Source organism: Notolepis coatsorum (assembly GCF_963971535.1).
Source record: "Notolepis coatsorum genome assembly, chromosome: 15".
NCBI lineage: Eukaryota > Metazoa > Chordata > Actinopteri > Aulopiformes > Paralepididae > Notolepis > Notolepis coatsorum.
In genome coordinates this window covers 46,948,417-46,968,830 of record NC_140179.1, presented here as the reverse complement: position 1 = coordinate 46,968,830, position 20,414 = coordinate 46,948,417, and the positions used below count along the sequence as shown (strand labels likewise).

At 41.6% G+C, this 20,414-nt stretch overlaps 1 protein-coding gene across 1 annotated transcript in view; it reads left to right on the top strand.

Moving 5' to 3' along the window:
• Positions 1-1,551: 1,551 nt before the first annotated feature.
• The window catches only part of LOC311241501 (tyrosine-protein phosphatase non-receptor type 12-like), a 118,182-nt gene continuing 99,319 nt past the window's right edge, over positions 1,552-20,414 (top strand). The window contains 1 exon segment of the mRNA XM_084330348.1: positions 1,552-2,072. Within this exon segment, the coding sequence (XP_084186474.1) occupies positions 1,974-2,072 (99 nt within the window). The 5' untranslated portion in view covers positions 1,552-1,973.

The window sequence follows — 20,414 nt, the reverse complement described above, 5'->3', positions numbered from 1 at the left end:
GCATGCCCCCCGTGTGTCTATACTCTATATCATAGAATGCTCTCTCTCTCTGTGTGTGTGTGTGCGTGTGCATGGGCGTGTGCCTGTGTGTGCTTGCATGCATGTGTGTGTGTGTGTGTGTGTGTGTGTGTGTGTGTGTGTGTGTGTGTATGTGTGTGTGTGTGTAAGAATAACCACAGGGGGAAAGTCAAAATGATTACACAGCTAAAGAAGATGGCTTGTCCGTGCATAATTACAGTCAAACACACTCCTGTGACAGAATCTATTAATACAAGGTCCATGCTGCTGACACTACACTACTTATTCTCATTAGTATATCTCAGCTGATTGGTAACAACTCCAGTTTTATTTTATTGTATTTATGTTTCATTTGGATTGAAATATTTATTTGACTTGATATGAATTTATTTTTACCTGTATAAATTGAAATTCTATTTAATTAATTAAATTAAATCTGATCAAATAAAATAAAATATTTACCAATTTTTCTTTTTAAAGATCCCCTCCACTCAAAAACGTTCCCCCCCTATGGTTAACTCCTCTTGGCGCCTTTTTGACATTCTTCTACTGGAGGTGGGGGTACCTTCTCTGTACTTCCTCAAAATCTGAGCTGCCTGTGTGACGCAACTAATCCTGTGAACCTATTATGAAATCCTGTAAAAAAAATATATAAACTTATGTGGTTTTGAGGATGAGGAGAAAGGTAGTTAGTCTGTAGTTAGTGACACACTCCAAACACATCATTTGGGACATAATGATACACACGTTTTCAGATTCAATACCAATTTAGATTTTGAGGTCACGGTTTGAGTTTAGATTCTTTATGGGTTACCAAACAAATTGTTATTCAATAAATACATAATATTTGTGTTAAAAGTTAAAAGTGTTAAAAACACATGTGGAGGGGATCTTTAAAGCGCCTCAGTTCCTGTCACTCACTGTCCTATCTAATAAAGCAGAAATACCCTAAATATATATATATACAAATATATACCACTACTAACAATAATAATAACAAGAACAAGAACAACAATAATAATAAATGCAACATTGTCCATCTCTATCACCAATGATGCCTGAAAAATGCATACAATTACGTTTGAAATTAACACAGTAATTAGTATGGTGTGTTTGTAAATACAACAATATGAGAAAACATATTGCATGCATATATGTGCGGTGCCTAATATTGGGGCATGTATGGCACATGATAAACCAGATGTGTGCAGCAATGGTGTGATAGAATCAACAACACCAGCCTACTAGCATGTAAAACATCCTTCCAACACCTTAATAGGCGTGCTGACTGAAAACAAGTGAACCAATGATGACCAAGGGACTATGACCAAAATGACGGACGCGATATACACCCAATCGGATGTTCGCGCTTGTCGACTGACGTCCCAATGGACCAATCGGACGGTAATTCCTGGTTAGCTACTGTCCAATAACGACGAGTCGCACTCTCAGCGGCGTGCACGCCCCCGCCCCGGTCCGGATGTCCCCCAGTAGGAGTTACAGTGTGTGACTGTGGAGACAGGGAGGGGTAGATAGATAGATATAGATAGATAGATAGATAGATAGATAGACTAGGCATTTTTCTCTCTCCTTATTCCAACAACGATAATAACAAGTATTCTTAGTGTAGGCTACACGTCGGTCACGGTAGCACACTTATTATTCCGAGGAGGCGAGAAGACACAGTTTCCCCGGCCCCTGGGATTACATCGTTTTGAGAGAACGGGAACAGTAGGAGAAAAAAAGACAGACAAGATCGAAGAACATGGGGCGATCAAAGCAGGGGTGGTGTTGAAATGATGATGATTCTCTGGGAGGATTCGTGAAGAGCTTATTTATTTATTTCCAGACCCCCCCATCATCTCCTTTTTTCATCTCTCCTGCTACTTCTGGATTGTTTTTTTTATTGTTTGTTTTTTTTAGTCTAAGGGCCACAGGGGCCACGGGGAGCCGACATGGACCAAGCCAGCATCCTGAGGAAGTTCATCCACGGGGTGAACGCCATGCGAGAGGGCGACGAGAAAGGAGAGGATAACTTCGGCAGTGACTTTATGGTGGGTGAGAATAATAATGAGCCTAGTAAACCTGACAGCAGGGCTACCCCCTTCTCTATATATAGATCTATTCCTCTCCTCGCCATTTCTTCTCTTTCTGTCAACACTAGTAGCCCCCGGTGTCCCTTCCAGTTCCTCCTGCCGAGTAGAGGAGTGGGTTCCCCGCTCCGTGGCTGTGCTGTGCCCGGTGGGTCCCCGGGGCGAGGCAGCTCTCTCTGCAATGCCCTCCTTCACTCCCGTCACCAGGCTCAGGCCTAGCAGTGTCTCCCCCCCAAACACACCTATTTAAACCTCCCACAGGACACATTCCGCACACGCTTTTGCTATGCTCTCAAGAAGAGGCGTATTGAAATGTTTACATTTAATGTATAGTATATATTCATAGGAGCCACATGGGCAGACAAGCAGCGACATACTTGAGCACTGCAACAATGTAACCCATCTGAACCATGCTGCTGGTGTAAAGGCTACAGTGTTGTTACATTGTGGTCACCTATGGACTCCCACATTGTAGGGACCGCTGGGCGAACACACAATCAAACTCACGCCGGCTCTTCTTCAACTAACCTATTCTCGGGGCTACAGTGGGAACAACGATAACGTTACATTTGTGTTTTTCTTTAACAAATGTTCTTCCTCTGTCCGGGCGACATTGCTTTGTGGGTTCTTGTCATCCTCTGCCCGAGCACAGAGCAGATGTTATGCTAGCTAGTGGAGCTACAACTACAAGCTAGAGCTATGATCGATTGATTGATTGAAAACTTTATTAACAGATTGCAGAATTTGTACAGTACAGTACAGCTCAATACATACAATTGTTAAGGGGATGCAGACCAGAGAAAGACTTTCGTCTTGTTTACATCAGGGTCCCCCATTTTCAATTAATCATAACATATATGACACATATATGACATACAGATAGACAGTACTGCTACATCTATACATACCAGATTTGCAAATACAGTACTGTTTGTGATACAAAAAGTGTCCAAAAAAGAGTGTATATACATTTGACGTAGAAACTTGACGTAGAAGCCAGAGCTACTACTCGTTGTTTCACACATTTGGCCCCAGCCGCACACCAGCAAGCTCTGCATTTCTGAACACACATTCCATTCCCTCTGAAGAAACACACTGTCATCTAATAATGAGTTGTTTGTCTTGACAAATGATGTTATTTACTCTGTCTGGTAATATGGAGAGTAAGACCATAGAATAGTCTACGCGCTTAAGAGAGGGTCTTTGACTTTTTCCAATTTTTTTTTAGCCTAAAGTCTCTCTCTCTCATTCTCACGCTCCCCTTCCTACTTCAAGCTGCTTGTTCGAGCTTGCAACATTCTTTCCTTGTCGATTTCATAAATTTTTTGTTCTGACTGCAGCGATACTTGAAGCTTATGTTGCCTCTTTGAGCATATTGCTGACAAACCTTCCTTGTGGACCTTGTAACAGTAGTTTTAGGACAATTATGTGTGTGAGAGACAACATTGTGGTATGTAGCCTGTCTGTTATGTCCTACTGACTTGGCCCGTCCTGTCCCTGTGTGGTGTGTGTGTTAGGGCTGCACGATTAATCGATTTTTAATCGAAATCGCGATTTGGAATGATGCAATTATCAAATCGCAAAAACAATTAATAATCGCAATTATTTAAAAATTTTTTACTTAAATTTCTTTTTTGTTTAACCAGGAAGTCCCATTGAGATACAAGATCGGTTTGGGAGAGGGAGGTAAGGGGTTTTAGATTGTGTGTTGTGAAGTTTAGACTTCAGAGAGGGAGAGTAAAGTACAGAAAAAAAGGTACCGTTGGGTACCGGTATCGAACATTTTCAGGCTCGGTGTCCTGAAAAGACCCACCGCGTAGGCCAGATGCAAGCCGCATTTTACAATAAACCTCTGTGGGGCTGCTTTTTATTTTATTTTTTATTATAATCGCAAAATGTATTCGCAATCGCAATATCTGTCAGAAAAATCGCAATTAGATTATTTCCCAAAATCGTGCAGCCCTAGTGTGTGTGTGTGTGTGTGTGTGTGTGTGTTTGTTAGGGAGTTAGCGGATGTTGCGCAATGACCAGGGGCGTTGGATTCTGTATGAGGTATTGAGGAAGTGCCATGTGGATGTGGGAGACAGGAGCTGGGACAAGCCTACTGTTAGGCCAGTTCTTAACCCTTTCAGTTCCTGGCCCATAAAAACAAATGGGAACGACGCAAACTCATGACACGGTCATGCATAGACAGACATGGTTTTTAATCCCTTTTTAGGGTGTTTCACTTCATTCATAGTTGTAGGAGGGATATCGATTTTGCTATATCAAAAGAAAAAAGTCTTCTACACCAAAGATTATGAGTGATGATATATTTGTATCTTTCACAACTCCCTAAAATGACCTCACAGTCCCAGGTTAAGAGGCACTACTGTAGGCCAGTGTTTCAAAAAGTGTTTCTGGAGTTGACATGTCTCACAGATGAGGGGAGGCTCAGTTGGACATCATATAGAGCGTCATATCAAGCAGGACACCTTGTCCTTAACTCATTGTCTGCCTCACTGTTTTCCCATCTTTACTCCCATCTTTACATATTTTCACGATGTTTGCGGACCCATCGTATATTCTGTATTATAGCTATGGAGACAATAGTATGGCTCATTTGACAGGCAGTCGGGCACTATTTATAGTCCAACATGGACAAACCAGTTCATTTTCTACATTCTTTCGTTTGTGCGCTATTCCACGCTAAACATCGCCCCGTTTCAAAATAATCCAGTCTCGTTTTGTAGATAGTGAAATATGGCGTCTTATATGCATATGCGCAAATCGTCCGGGTTGCTCGCCTGAAACCTATATTATTTCCAAATCAAAGTTATATAACGATATAGATGTTTCTTCACAAAATCATCAAGTTCGTTACCAAAAGCATGTTTTAGGTTCGGTAAAATACAACGCTGTGATCAATACAAAAGCATGTTTTAGGTTCGGTAAAATAGACCTAAAATAGACCTTACCTTTGTAAGGTCTACTCCAAAATGAATAATCCCAGTAGTTCCATCGTGATCGTCATTACCGGTGTGCATTGGGCCTGGCTAGAATACGGAAAACTATAGGTTTCAGGCGAGCAGATCTGCGACAGGTGGCTGTGTACGGCTTCACTTTGAGGGGGAGGGGATTCCTGCAGCCAGAGGCACAGAGAGACACCTTAGAGACCCAGTTCAAAAGGTAGGCGATACTGCCACTAGGGGTGGGAATCACCAGTTTCATCATGATACGATACGATATCGATTCTTTGGACAACGATACGATATTTGCCGATATCACAAAGTCTCTCACGATACAATATGATTAGATTAGATTCAGGTGCCTGCAATCGATATGAGATGATATCATACGCCCATTTAACACAATCAGTAACATTTAGATCAACTAAAAAACGGTAACGAAAATATCATTTGACATTTGTATTTTTGAGCTCTTCCAGACATTTAAAGGAAAATCAATCTATTGTTTTTAATACAAATAGACCTCCTGTTCACTGTAAAGTGCCACGTTTTGATATATTGAGCTTTAAACTTTAAGCTCCATTTTTTGGAACTCAAAACTCGCAACCTAAAACCCCTCCCTACCTCCCTCTCCCAAACCGTTCCTACAACAATTTGTTGATGTTGCATGATCATGTATAGGCCTACATTTATTATGTATTATATTGTTTATGTTTAAATAACATTTAAACATCAAACTCCTCTGACCTCATCTGGTCTTTCCAAAGACGCGCGCACACACACACACAGAAAGGGAGAATGCTATGCTGTAACGTCTACACACACGGAGCTACTCCTGTTGTTCTTGGGCGGATATGAGACTCGCCACAGGATTTTCAAAATAAGAGTATCGATATGAATCGATCTTATTACATTGCATCGATCCGATTCGATCGTTGATAATTATATCAATGTATCGATCTGGATCGATGTATCGTCCCACCCCTAACTGCCACCTGTCAGGATTCGATCGCTGTTGCAATTTTAATGTAGGCCAGGGAGACACAGGCAGGTCAGCACGAGTGTTTAGAATGGGAAAATCTCTGAGAAATGAGAAATCTCTGGTTTGGCGCTCAACGGTTGTATTCGAAACACGAGAAATCTCGGGTTTGGTGCAGAAAGAGTTAAAGGAATACGTCAATATTATGGTAAATTCACTTACCGCCTTCTCCAGAATCGGATATGGAGATGCCATTTTCCTCTGTGCGTTCAGCAGAAAGCTATCCGGCTGCTAGCTAGCCTAGCTTAGCACAAATTAATGGAAGCTGATACGGATCAGCTAGCCTAGTTAAAAAGTTTGGGTGAGATATTTTTGGCCAACGCCTAAGCTAGCTGATCCAGGAAGTGGGAAATAGAAAAAGTGTCCCACTGCTGAATATTACCAGATTATTTCAAGCAGGTTGCCTCGTAATGAGGGCTGTCGTCGACCAAACAGATTCCCACACCTGTTCCTAACAGGATGCGGACAATTGACAGTAGGGATGCCCCGATCACGTTTTTTGCCACCGATCGTCTTGAGCCATATCGGCCGATACCGATCCTATATCGATCGTTTTTGATAAAAAAAATATATGTATTTTATATAATTTCTTTAATAAAATATATATATTATATAATTATACTTGTAGTTGTATTATCTGCGCGACATCGCCACCACGCAACAAGTAAAAATGCTCGCTATCTCGACTGTCTGTGTGTATCTGCTTTGATCAAATCACATTCAGCATGCCCTCAGCAGGGTATATCTGCGGCTCTGCAGATATACCCTACTCCCTCAGCTAGCCCCGTTTGTTACTGCGATGCAAGCCGGGGCTCGAATATGCATCGAATCAATGTTATAAGACATTGATATCAGGAGCTATCTGTAGCTACTGCTAGCCGGCTAGATAACGTTAAGACAACGCCTCAGTGAACTATTTAGTTTACTGGACATTCCATATAGAGCTAACGTGAGCTAACGTTGGCTAACGAGTCAACGGAGGTAACTTATCATGCACTCGACTATTGCTGGAGCATTTGTTGATATCAGCAGCTATCAGTAGCTAGCCAGCTAGATAACGTTAGACAATGCCTCATATTAAAACTAAATTAAACTAAAAGTGAATAGTTGACTGGGTCATTTTGTAACGGTAGCTAACGTTAGCTCACGGAGGTCCCACTAGACTAGACTATACCCGTGTTTACACGGGTGCGGGAGGGGCAGGAGGAGGAGGAGGGGCCTGCAGGCAGCTCTGTGTGTCTGAGAGAGAGCGAGTGAGATCTCCGCTAAGAATTGGATCATGTTTTTCGATCGGTTTTGACGGATCGGCGAAAATAAAGCATTATCACAGATCACCGATCGCATATTTATACTGATTATCGGCCGATAACGATCGGTGGCCGATCGATCGGGGCATCCCTAATTGACAGCAAGACGATATCGTGTTTGGAAAAACATGTTGACATGATCTGAGCGACGTTGCAGATACTCATACTCATAATGCAGAGGTTCTCTATTTTAAAACTCCTAAAAACAGGGATGTTTGTTCACAACCCCCCCCCCCCTCCCCCCTACATCGTCAAGCATAGACAGAATGGTGAACTTTGTCACAAAATATTTTTACATTAATTTCCCCCTTTCAGGATATTTAACTTGATTAATGATTGTAGGAGGGCTTTAGACTTCAAATATAAATTATTTCACAGGGGAAAAAAAGCATATACCAAAGATTATAAACATGATACTTTTTGTGTATATCATTTTGTGACATACAAAATTAATCTTGTGGCCCCTTGGGTGTCCCGACCCCTAGGTCGAGAACCACTGTCATAATGTATTCATCATGTAATTCATTATTACACAACTCTACCTAATTCTCAAATTCTTCCTTTTTATATTTAACCTGATCATTGGCCGTGCTGTACTGTGGAACTTGTAATTTCCCTTGGGGACAAATTAAGTTCTTCCTATCTTACCTTACCTTACATCTAGCATCTTATCTCATATTCGCAGTCGTTTTCTTAATCTGCGATTAGTCCTATAACAGATTTAAATGTGGATAACACAATGGTGGGCTATAGGCAGAAGTATCATGTAGGGCTGGGAGGTAGACCGAATATGAAGGTAGACCATCATGGATCCATGAATAGGTATGGGTTTTTACCATAACGTCACCCACGGTGTATACATGTAAAGAAAAAAAGAAATATATATATATATACAAACTATATTAAGTTAACCAAAAAAAGGTCCCTTGCAGCAGAATTAAAAGTAAAAGAAAATAGACCATTTTGAATTAAATATGACCATGACAACTGTATTACAAGACATGATGATATTACAAGATAAAGACATAAGAAAATATGTCATATCACAATGGAATTTGCACTGGAAAACAATACCGTCGCATACCTTTATACCGTCAAAAACTAAGTTGAATATTGTGATATGATATTTTGGTCATATCACCCCCAGCCCTTGTATCAAGATTCAAGAGTTTATTCATCACATACATACCAGGGCATACAGTGAAATGCGGTATCATCATCATATCATGAAACCATACTGAAACCATTGTAATTGTTGGCACATGTCCCGTTTCTACAGTGACTCAAAATACTCAGTTTATCCAGGCCCTCCGGGTGCTAGTTTAATTCAAGTAGGAAACAGTTGGGCTAGCCCACTGTCACACTATGTGAATGAGACTATAAACAGTTGTTTTTTTAAAGAAAAGTGGACAGTTAGTTCACCCAATATTGTTCTCCTTTTGTGAGGCGGTAGGAAGACTGAGAGGGAGACACAGGAGAGAAGGTTCTTTATTGAGACAGTAGGAACTTGAAGGCTGAGAGGGAGACAGAGTAGGAGAGACACAGGAGAGAATGTTCTTCATTGAGACATACTAGGAAGGCTGAGAGGGAGACGGATTAGGAGAGACACAGGAGAGAAGGTTCTTTATTGAGATGGTAGGAAGGCTGAGAGGGAGACACAGGAGGAGAGACGGTTCTTTATTGAGACAGTAGGAAGGCTGAGGGGGAGTAGGAGATACACAGGAGAGAAGGTTCTTTATTGAGACAGTAGGAAGGCTGAGAGGGAGACGGGAGTAGGGGAGACACAGGAGAGAAGGTTCTTTATTGAGACAGTAGGAAGGCTGAGAGGGAGTAGGAGATACACAGGAGAGAAGGTTCTTTATTGAGACAGTAGGAAGGCTGAGAGGGAGACGGAGTAGGGGAGACACAGGAGAGAAGGTTCTTTATTGAGACAGCAGGAAGGCTGAGAGGGAGACAGTAGGGGAGACACAGGAGAGAAGGTTCTTTATTGAGACCGTAGGAAGGCTGAAATGGAGAGAGGAGATAACTGACCCTGACATTAGGCCATTAGGTTTACAATCATCATGATATTTATCATATATCATCATCTATCTGTATAGTAGTGTGGGTATGTCATGTGTGCGCCCATTGGTCGGTTAAATTGGGGCGTTGTATATCATGTTTATAATGTCATTTAAAAATGACAGTCCAATATAATGAACATATGTTGGATTATCTCATGTGTTTTTCCATACCTAAGCAGATTTCACAAAACAAGTTCTTTTGATTGTCGTTATATTGACATGTGTTCTGTATCGCCCAGTCATAGTTTTGTTACATATTGCTGTCTATATATAGGGTGCGTTTTGTGATATACAGTAATTGACCTATGTCAAACCCCGCCCTCTATTCTTGATTCTCCAATCACAACCGTTGCTTCGAGGGAAGTGTGGTGTTTGAGATGGGTCAATTACAGTACTCTGGTAGGAACAGCAGTCAAGAGTTTATACGCTTCTGTACTTAATCAAAGCTAGGCCTATTCAGTTGTTAAGTCTGATGCCACACATGACGTATAACATCGTATATTCATGTCAATGCTACGCTTCAGACAGCGGAAGATACTAGGAGGGTAGGAGCACATACCGCTAGGGATGCAACTAATGATTATTTTGTTATTGATTAATCTGTTGATTTATTTGATCGATTAGTCAATTAATTTAAACTATTCATTTACCAGAAAAAACAAGCAATTGGAACTATTCTAAATATATTGACATGTTTTTCAAGTGCGGTACTACTATCCTTAAGTCACATGGCTAGTTGCCTCTCTGACACCACCTACTGAATACCCAGAGTAGGAGATGAGCCATGAAGTTTATTTATGTCTGTAAATACTGTGTAGTGTGGATGCCTACTGTACATGAGTAGGGCAAGTAACCTACATGCCATTACTGCTTATTATTTATTGAGTCATAGTAGCTACTTTATCATCTTGAAATAATAAACAGTAACACCTACCTACCAGTCACTAAGACATTGTTTATCATTTTATCTTTTATCATACAATGTATCTATGCCTGTAGCTAAATGCTGAAAAACGGGGAACAAAATAAACTTTTTAGATAAAAAAAAAATAACTACCAGCCACAGAATTTATTTTACTGTCCAAAAATGACAAATAGGTTTTTTATTATATCTTATATAATAATTACATGTTATGTGTTGTCTCTCCACTCCACGCTATGCCAGCACAGGAGATACGATTATATAAAAAAGATGCTTCACACACACACACGCACACGCACACGCACACAAAAGAGAGAGGGAAAATAGTTTATAGCATATTTAATGACTAAAATATTTCTGCTAATGAAGTGAAATATTTATTATGATTAACTATCCAGTTTGTTTTATGTTTTTTTATAGTGTAACGTTTGGCTACTTAAAATCATTGAACGTACAGAGAGAGAAAGAGAGAGAGAAATCGGGCTCAGACCCTCCCATTCCTCACTGTTCAAGCTGGAGCAAACAGCAAAATCTAAACTTAAGTCAAATGCGAGTGAAACGCTTGCACTGTCGAGCCCTGACTTTAGGCAGAATCACGAAGAGTGGTTTAATTTAATTAAGAGAAGTTATTTATATTTTGAACGTGATTCATTCATCATTGTGCACTAGTTAGATGACATGTTGCGCATGTTATGACTTTGAACGTCTGCCATTTCAACTGCAAAGACGGCACTGTAATGTAAGTAATGATACGATGTGTCGGTCATGAATAACGTCGACTCATCATTGCAGCCCTACATACCCCAACCAGTTTCTTTATGACTCAGATCTATTAAAACAACAAGGGAAGGGACACAGCACTGAGCCTCACTGAGTGCTTGGTCCTGGAAACTGTTTATTGGAAGGTCGATACGTCACAACTTAACAACCGAATGTGATAGCTGGCGTAGGTTTTTTTCAGTCCAGTACCAAACATTTATAAATGTATTCTCGCCCCGGGGGAACCATGAAAACAAGCTAGGACTCTCTATCATGTGAGAAGAACCCAACGGACGGCCCATTTTAGGTTGCAACTTGCAACCCATTGTCTGTGGAAAGCTGCTCTACTGTCCATACTCCTTTCCACCCTGTTGGGGAACAGGGTGGAAAGGAATCCCAACATAAGAGCAAAACGGCCCCAGTCTGAATATGGTCAATAACAGTGGTTTTCAAGCATTTTCTTTCCAGGAGACCTACCTTTTCAGGGCAACTATTCCCATGACTCAAACATTTGGAAATTATTGTCTAAGAAGCTAACGGGACAAAATGTATCCAGCTACACTACTGTCTCTACTAGAGCCATATGAAATCCGTTTTATTTTTTTCCAAATTCCATTATATTTTTTTCCAAATTCCGTTTTTTCTGTTTTAATATTTCAGAATTCTGTATTTTGCTTTGTACGCTCATTTTACCATCAGAAATAGTGTCTAATAAGTGGGAATGAATAAATGTCCACAATTTAATAAGATATAACAGTCCATTTAATAGGGCTGTCTTAAATACTTCTAAGCTTCGTTCGATGGGCATGGGATTCGAATATGAAAAAAAAAATCGATTATAATAAAAAAAAAAAAAAGATTATATATATTTTTGCAAAATCAACTCTGCCTCTCCTTGTTAATTACAACAAGCAATGCTGTTTGTTATTTAAGATGAGGTCGGACTCGGCACTGACAGATTTGTGTTCATTGTGCTGCTTTTATAAAGCCTCAAATGACGGCTTACAATATTTCATGAAGGCAAAGTGTTTTGTTTGTCTAAGATTTAAAAAGGTTTAAACTTTACAGCACTGACAAAGTTGAACAAAGTGCTGTACAAGTCCCACAACATAAAAGAAAGAAAAAGTAAAAAAAAAATTTTTTTTTTTTTTTTTTATAGTTGATTCCATTTTTATTGCTCAATTCCGCGATTCCGTGATCGCGGATTCCATATGGCTCTAGTCTCTACTAGGGCTGACCTCGACTAATCGATCGAAAGGAGCCGTAGTCGACTGCCAACCTCTTAGTCGAATGCTTTTTCTCATTCTTTCCAAAAGCAAAGGGGCCTAGAAACGTGGCTAACGCTAATGGCGCACATACCAGCGAGGCTAAATGCCTAAGAAAACGGGCACAGAGGCACTGAAAGAGGATTTCACTCATCTAATGAACACACTAGACAAATATCAAGATGTATCCATCAGTGGACCAATTGCATGCTTTCGCAGAGGACAAGAAGCCTTCAGTCGACTCCTTCAGACATTAACACATTCCCTGGCCAACCACGTATATATACGTACGTTATTGGGAGCCAGCGGTTGACGGCCAAAAACATATATATACGTTTTTGACTTGTTTATTCTTTTATTCGATTTTAATACCCTATTCAATGTCGGGGATCTGTATTTTGTCTGGAAAAGGCATATTGGGACTCCGAAGGTGCAGTACCGGCCAGATCCTGCTAGTGGCGTGTATCGAGAATGCAGTAACCCCTGTTCCCGACCGGGTGCCACACTGAAAACGCTCCGGGCGCTCTTTTCTACTAACCTGAACCTAGTAGGGCTTCACCCGATTGCATTGAATAGTTTTCGGGACCCCCGATTCATTATGCTGTGGTGGGTTATGTCGTGGGCCAAATGGACATATGATCTACCAGATGGCAATCAAATAATTTGAATATTCTTTTTGGAATCCCACAGGTAAGGACAATTTAATGTCAATTTCAGCTTGATCGTGCAAGGATTTCATAGCCATAGATCCCCCTGATCAGCGTATGTTGTGGTAATAACAAATGCCGTTATTGGCAATCAATTAATCAGAAACGACCCCCTCCCCTCACAGAAATTAGCCCGGATCATTCTAAAATAACACTCATATTCACCACGGTATAAAACGGGAACATATGGATGGAAAAATTATTTATTTTTTGCATCTTGAACGGAAGGTTCTCACTGTCAAATGACCATGATATTGTATCCATAGCTATAATATAAAATATAGATTTAGCTCTACAAACAACGTGACGCACAGTGAAAGTGTGTAATGGAAAGCAGCTGGCCTAGCTATAGCTAGATGGGGAATTCCAATGGCCGTGAATGTGTTAAGCACCCCCCACAGTCGACTACCGGCAAATTTTGGCCAATCATAGTCGACTACACAAATCCTTAGTCGGGGACAGGCCTACTGTCTACAGTGTTTTGTTCAACATTGTATTTTTCAGCGGACTTTAGAGAGAGGGCTTTGGCTTCATATGATACTTCCAGAGAATATCTTTGCCCACACGTTGACAAACACTGTTTTTTGTACAATATTTACAGTACCTTCGTTTTCCCAAACCATTTGAGTTTTATGAGTATTTGTTTACCAAGGGAAGATTTGCTGAGTGAATAATTCTCTTTCACCAACGCCCCTACTTCACACTCGCACAGCTCCGCACATTCATACCTGGGAGCTGCCCAGTACAAACACAGCCCGGCTTGGGATTGAAGTGCCTTGCTCAAAGGTGCTTCCACAACATAGAATCACGATAGAGAGACAATGGATGCTCGGCATGTTGTAGGTTTACGCTGGGAGTAAAGATGTCCGATCACGGCTCAGAAGATCCATTAACGTGTGTAGTGCTATGGATCTGCTGTGCATGCATAATACTGGGTAGACTGAACCCTCCCACCTCATCCCACCTCAATGGTGTAACCTAGAAGCCAACAGGTGTGAAGTGAAAACACAGTTGGGGACATTGTAATGACTTACATTTTTTCCCTAGCCCCTTACCCTGACCGTAACACTTTAAGGACCAGCCACGAGTTTATACGTGTTTCAGTGCCATGCGTTGTGGACCAGAGGCACGTATATAGCCGTGGCATTTGTTATTGCTGTTATTCCATTTTAATAACCGGCTCAAGGTCCCCGACCGGCTCTGCAGATCTACCCTCGTCTGTGGAATCGAGAACATGCAATACTGGCCAGATCCTCTTAGGGGCGCCATCGCTCCACTGCAGTATGCCCTGTGGGCGAACGTAAAACATTTTTTTTCTTCCAATGGAGTATCATTGTAGCCGGATCATGAACCAGCACAATGTACTCTGGCTCACGTTTCGAATAGCAGATTTCTCCATGGAATAATGGGATTTATCATCAGCCAATGGACATATCTATCTACCAGATGCCGATCGATAACGGGGAAATGCTGGGGGGTATCCCACAGGCTCACGGTAAGACCTTTTTCACCTAAATTACAGCCGGATCAGAACTTGCTGTGACACGCAAGCAGTCGATCAGTGAATGTGGCTAGTTACACGGACACTGTATTGGTAATTAATTATACTAAACGACGTCCCCCGCCCCCCCCCCCCCCTTCATGCATACATGCTCTGGGACAGCCCGGATCATATGCAGTTTGTGTTATTTCTTTAGCATATATAAAACGGAAATGCCGTTGAATATAACGTTAGTAGCTATTAGCTCCATAACTAGCTTTCCAGAAAATATGAGACAAAATCTGCGATAAAGCTTATATTCACGGCGCTATAAAATGACAACATACCGATGCATTTTTTTTCTTTAAGCCATTTTGAAGGGACGGTTTATGAACTCAATTGACAATGAGAATGGACAGATAGCAACACTATAAAGCAGGGGTCTCAAACTCGCGGCCCGCGGGCCAATTGCGGCCCGAGGGATGATATTTTGCGGCCCCCTACTTGACATCAAAGTGTAGTGTTAATGCGGCCCGCACGCTACTGTTTGCCGAGACGTTGCGCGAGAGTTGGAAGTTTTATTTATTTTATCACTTGTAGGCTACCATAGCGCAGGCTCATGACAGCAACGTTATGTTAGTGACTTGGTTGAAACGTGATTCCGGAGTGATATCAAGTAAAGTGGAAGGCAAATGCATCCTCGCTATCTCCTCTGACTGCGAGCAGTGCTCTGCATAAGCGGCTGGCTGCACTGCCACTGTCTGTGGCCCCGTCCACACGAACGCTGGGTTTAATGTAACCGTGATTGTATGTGCGCAGTTGCACTGTTCGGCCACACACAACCGGGGATTTGCTACACTGCAACCGCGGTCTTTGAAACCGGTGGCCAGGGTGGAGTTGTGCGGTTTTGCAGTTGCGTGTGGGCATAGCAACCGAGGTTATTCCCAGTGTTTACAGCAGAGCTGTCGCAATTATTCCCCATGTTCACGGCAGACCGCGGGGTAGAGAGATTAGAGCAGAGCCAACTACACCAGTGTTTACAGCAGAGCTGTCCCAAGTAGCGTTATATGAAAATGATTGTAACAAACTTTTGTTCAAAACGTATCGTCTGTGTTGAAGAGTGTTGTGATCGACTGATGTCTGTTGACGCTCAGAGTAAACATGTAGCTGCAGCTAAACTAAACTCATGTGTTGTCAAGTTGTTATAAGGAACCCAGTCCAGACTGCATCCCCTTAACAATTGTTTGTATTGAGCCGTATTGTATTGTACCCATTCTGCAATGTGTTAAATAACGTTTGCATCCATTCATTATACTAGCGTTAACGTTACATTATTACGTTAGCATTTAAGCTATATACTATACATAGAGAATGCCATTGACATTAGCATGTAGCTAACAACACCGGAGATCTTTTTTGTGAGACTAAACTATCCGCTCTTGGTGGTAAATTGTGTTGCTGATGGTTTTGTTTCATCAACAAAATGAGAGGCAGAACACAGTGAATGTATCCGTTTGTTTATTGCAGTTTCTTTCTTTGCTGAAAATATATGTTCCGTTGGCAAAATGATCAATAGGGTCCAGCTGTGCTTCTAAACAGGAAGTTTACTTCTTCTTCTTCAGTAAATTAATGGCAGATCGCGACCCAACAGGAAGTTTAGTGAGCGTTCAGTCTTTTCTGATTGGTTGAAATGGCCTTCATGTCTGAACAACATCGCCGCCTACTACTTTGGCATTGTATTACATTGTACTAAATGTATCGGTTGCTGGGTTCCAGCTCTGCCCGTGAGTACGCAGTTATACACGGTTGTCCACCTGTGTTCACCGTGTGGACGGAGTTTTATTTTTTCAAACTTCGGTCATATTAAATCCAAACTCTTGTGTGGACAGGGCCTGTGTCTGTGTACGGGTCTGGTCCAATCACATTCAGCGTCCCGTCAGCGTTCCCCCCCCTCACCCACAGTCTGCGAATCAAATGCAGAGTAGGGGAGTAGGGCGGGTCTTCACGGAATGCAAGTCGTCTCTCTCTTTCAGTCCGAGTCAGTTGACAGCGCATCTACAGTAAACTCGCTCCCAGTTTTATCTCCGTGAGATAAATGTAGCTACTAGCCTAGTTTCTAGCCATTTTCAAAGATGGTCAGTAAAAGAAAAGTCGACTGCAATTCAAAGGTGAATGGACTGAAAAATATGCATTCATCCTGAGTCCCAGCACCAAACCAATGTGACTATATGCCAAGAAACGGTAGCTCTTGTGAAGGGTGGCAATTTGAAAATAATGTATGACTGAGTGATGGAGACCATGTTTGAAGGCAAACAAAAGCAAAGCCCCCTCAGATCGCACAGCAACCAGAATAGCTGAAATACTGGCTGGTGATTTGATTAAACAGCTTTGTGATGGAATAAAAAAAAATGCACAGTGCATTTCCATAGCTGTGGATGAGTCCACTGACACCACTGAGAAGCCTATGTTCTGAAGAACCATTCATGTTCTGAAGAACTGTTCATGTTCTGAACTGTTCATGTTCTGAAATGTTATTGCTAAGGATTGAGAAGATTGGATCAGTTGTACTTTTTTTTGAATGCTTGAAACCCTTTTTTTTGTGGAATATTTGATGTGGCCCAGCCTCACCGAGACTCTACCTCCAGCGGCCCCCAGGTAAATTGAGTTTGAGACCCCTGCTATAAAGCATAGATATAGTTGTACAAAAACCCACACGTTTGTTTACATTCCCTGGTCCTCAACCATTATATTAGACGCATCCCATCGGTCGCCAAAGTGTTAAAGGAACATGTCAACATTATGGGAAATGCGCTTACCATCTTCTCCAGAGTCAGACAAGAAGATGGATACCAATTTCTTCTCTGTGCGCTCAGTAGAAAGCTATCCGGCTGCAAGCTTGCCTAGATTAGCACAAATGAATGGAAGCGGATACGGACCACTAGCCTAGCTTAAAACTGAGAGATTATTTTGGCCAACAGCTAGGCTAGTGGTCCATATCCGCTTCCATATGGTATCCATGTTCTTGTCTGACTCTGGAGAAGACGGAAAGTGTGTTTCCCATAATTTTGGTGTGTTCCTTTAACCTCTTAACACTTTGAGTGCCACGGACGCGTTTTGTCATTAGTTCATGCCGCCAGTTGAATGCCAGCAACGCTATATAGCGTTTGTTTGTCGTATTTTTTTTTATTAGCGATTTGAATTCATATTTCATCAATCAAGCCTCACGCTAGGGGTGGACGGTATAAACGGTATACGGTATAAACGGTATGAATTTGCTCTACGGTATGGATTTTGCCTATACCGTGTAACCGGTAGTGCAGCTCTAAAATAGCAATGACGTCATGTAACCACAGCGCGACTATTTCACTCGCATTTGCCCCTAAAAATAGATAGAATTAGTCATAGATAATAGATATGTGCGAACTGGAAAAAGTTATTTAGGAGGCTTCGCGCAGTGGGCGTGCCAGCCCCTCCCGCACGCATGTAAACACGGGTCTACTAGTAGTAGTGGGACGGGACGTCTCCCTGAGCTAACGTTAGCTTAGCTACCGTTACAAAATGACCCAGTCAACTATTCACTTTTAGTTTAATACATGATGAGGCATTGTCTAACCGAACGGTATCTAGTCGGCCAGCTACCGATAGCTCCTGACATCAACAAACGCTCCATCAAGTCTAGTAGAGAGTAGACGTGTATGATAGCTCCGTTAGCCGTTAGCTCACGTTAACGCAACTTAGTTCACCGTTCAAAACGAAATGTCCCATTGAACTAAATAATTCACTGAGGCGTTGTATTAACGTTATATATCCGGCTAGCAGTAGCTACAGATAGCTCCTGATATCAATGTCTTATAACACTGATTCGATGCGTATTCGAGCTGAGGGCTTGTGAATGTGATTTAACGTTATACCAATACTAGGGCCCAGCTGCAGCGCCGGTGAATCCTGGCCGTAGCTCGAGGCTACTCGAGTATAGGTCCAGCTGCAGCTCCGGAGAATCCTGGCCGTAGCTAGAGGCTACTAATGTACACACAGACAGTAGAGCTTGTTGCGTGGTGGCGATGTCTCGCAGATAATACAAGTACAAGTCTAATTATATAATATATATATTTTATATAAAAAAAAAAAAAAATTATATAAAAAAAAAAAAAAAAAAAATTATCAAAAACGATGATACCGTGATATATACCGTTACCGTCTATGCTTCAAATTATACCGTGATATAAATTTTAGACCATACCGTCCACCCCTACCTCACGCTAGTGCTCCAAACTCTCTCTGAGCTCCACTGGGAAAATACCGCCCCCTATCGTCTCTCCCTGTGTAACTGCACCCCATTAGATTAGACTGATGGGGGGGGTGGGGGGTCCAGCCTCCTCATTTTACTTTTCCGGCAAGGCATCTGAAGAGACCCAAGTGATCGCCGAGCCGGAAAACGCGTGGAATACATATTTACAGTACCCAACGCTGAATCAATAAACGCGATATTTGGAATGACGATCAGGAATTGGAATAATCTTTTTGGAGAACATCTGATCTGAGGTAAGCAATTTATTTTGGGGTAATCTGATCTGTTTTGACCTATATATCAGCGTGTGCCCCATGTGTGTGTGTGTGTGTGTGTGCGCGCTGATCAGGAAATGAGAGAATATATTTTTCAGATCGCTTATATAGCGTGCATAAGTACACATATCGATAATCTAGCGTTTATTTGAAAACGATTCATAAATAGGCCGAAAAATTACAACGTTTGTGTATGCCAGAATATTCCAGTAAATGCCGTTTATCACGGAATCTATATATTTTCCTGAAAAACGAGAGCTTTTCAAAATGCTATAAAACGGAAATGAACCGATTGCGGAGCTATGGACATTATACAAAAGTAACTACTTACAGTAGATTTCATTCATGGTCTTTGCTGCCCTGTAACGGACGCCTAGTGGTACTAAATCAAGATTCAACTCTGCCATTGGAAAGAGGAGATTTGAGCCATATGAAATCCGTTTTATTTATTTTTTAATATTCCACGTTTACAGTTGATTCCGTTTTTATTGCTCAATTACGCGATTCCGTCCGCAATTCCGTGAACTCAAATTTCATATGGCTGCCGCCCGATCTATAGATGTATGACTTGGCCATAATAAGGTCATTTATAGGCCTGATATTCTATGTTCATATTTCAAATGGCATGTGTCCAGATGACAAAATTCAGTACTGTATCTACAAAACCCCCTGTAAATCATCTGCCCTTTGTTCATTTGCTTCGTTTTCTAGTACACTTGATCTCAAGAAGGTGCTGAATGAGCTCAGTGGCAATTCACCATCAAAGATGGAAAAATTCTCCGGCTTTGGTTCATTACAATTTACTCAAGCATAGTAACGGACACAATATTCTAGGGGTGGGACGATACATCGATCCAGATCGATATATCGATCTATTATCAATAATCAAATAGGATCGATGCCACGTAAAAAGATCGATTCATATTGCGATACTCTTATTTTGAAAATCCGGCGACGTCATCGCCCCGCGCCCAGTGTTGTGAAACTCAAACTCCGTTTAACATCAACAGCAGTAGCGTCTAGAGCGTCACTAGAGCAAGACTAGTGTGCCTATTCTGTGACCCAAAACATGTCCCTGCTGTTTTATTCCACAACGGGTCCAATGCATCTAACCTGCTTTGCAATCCTCGTCACTCCATTATGCCCACGTCGCGTTAAAGATCGAAGATAACGTTACTTTAGCGTGAGCTAACAAGCTAACCCAGAGCCATAGGCAGAGAGAAGTGGGGACTGGGAGGGTGCATTCTCGG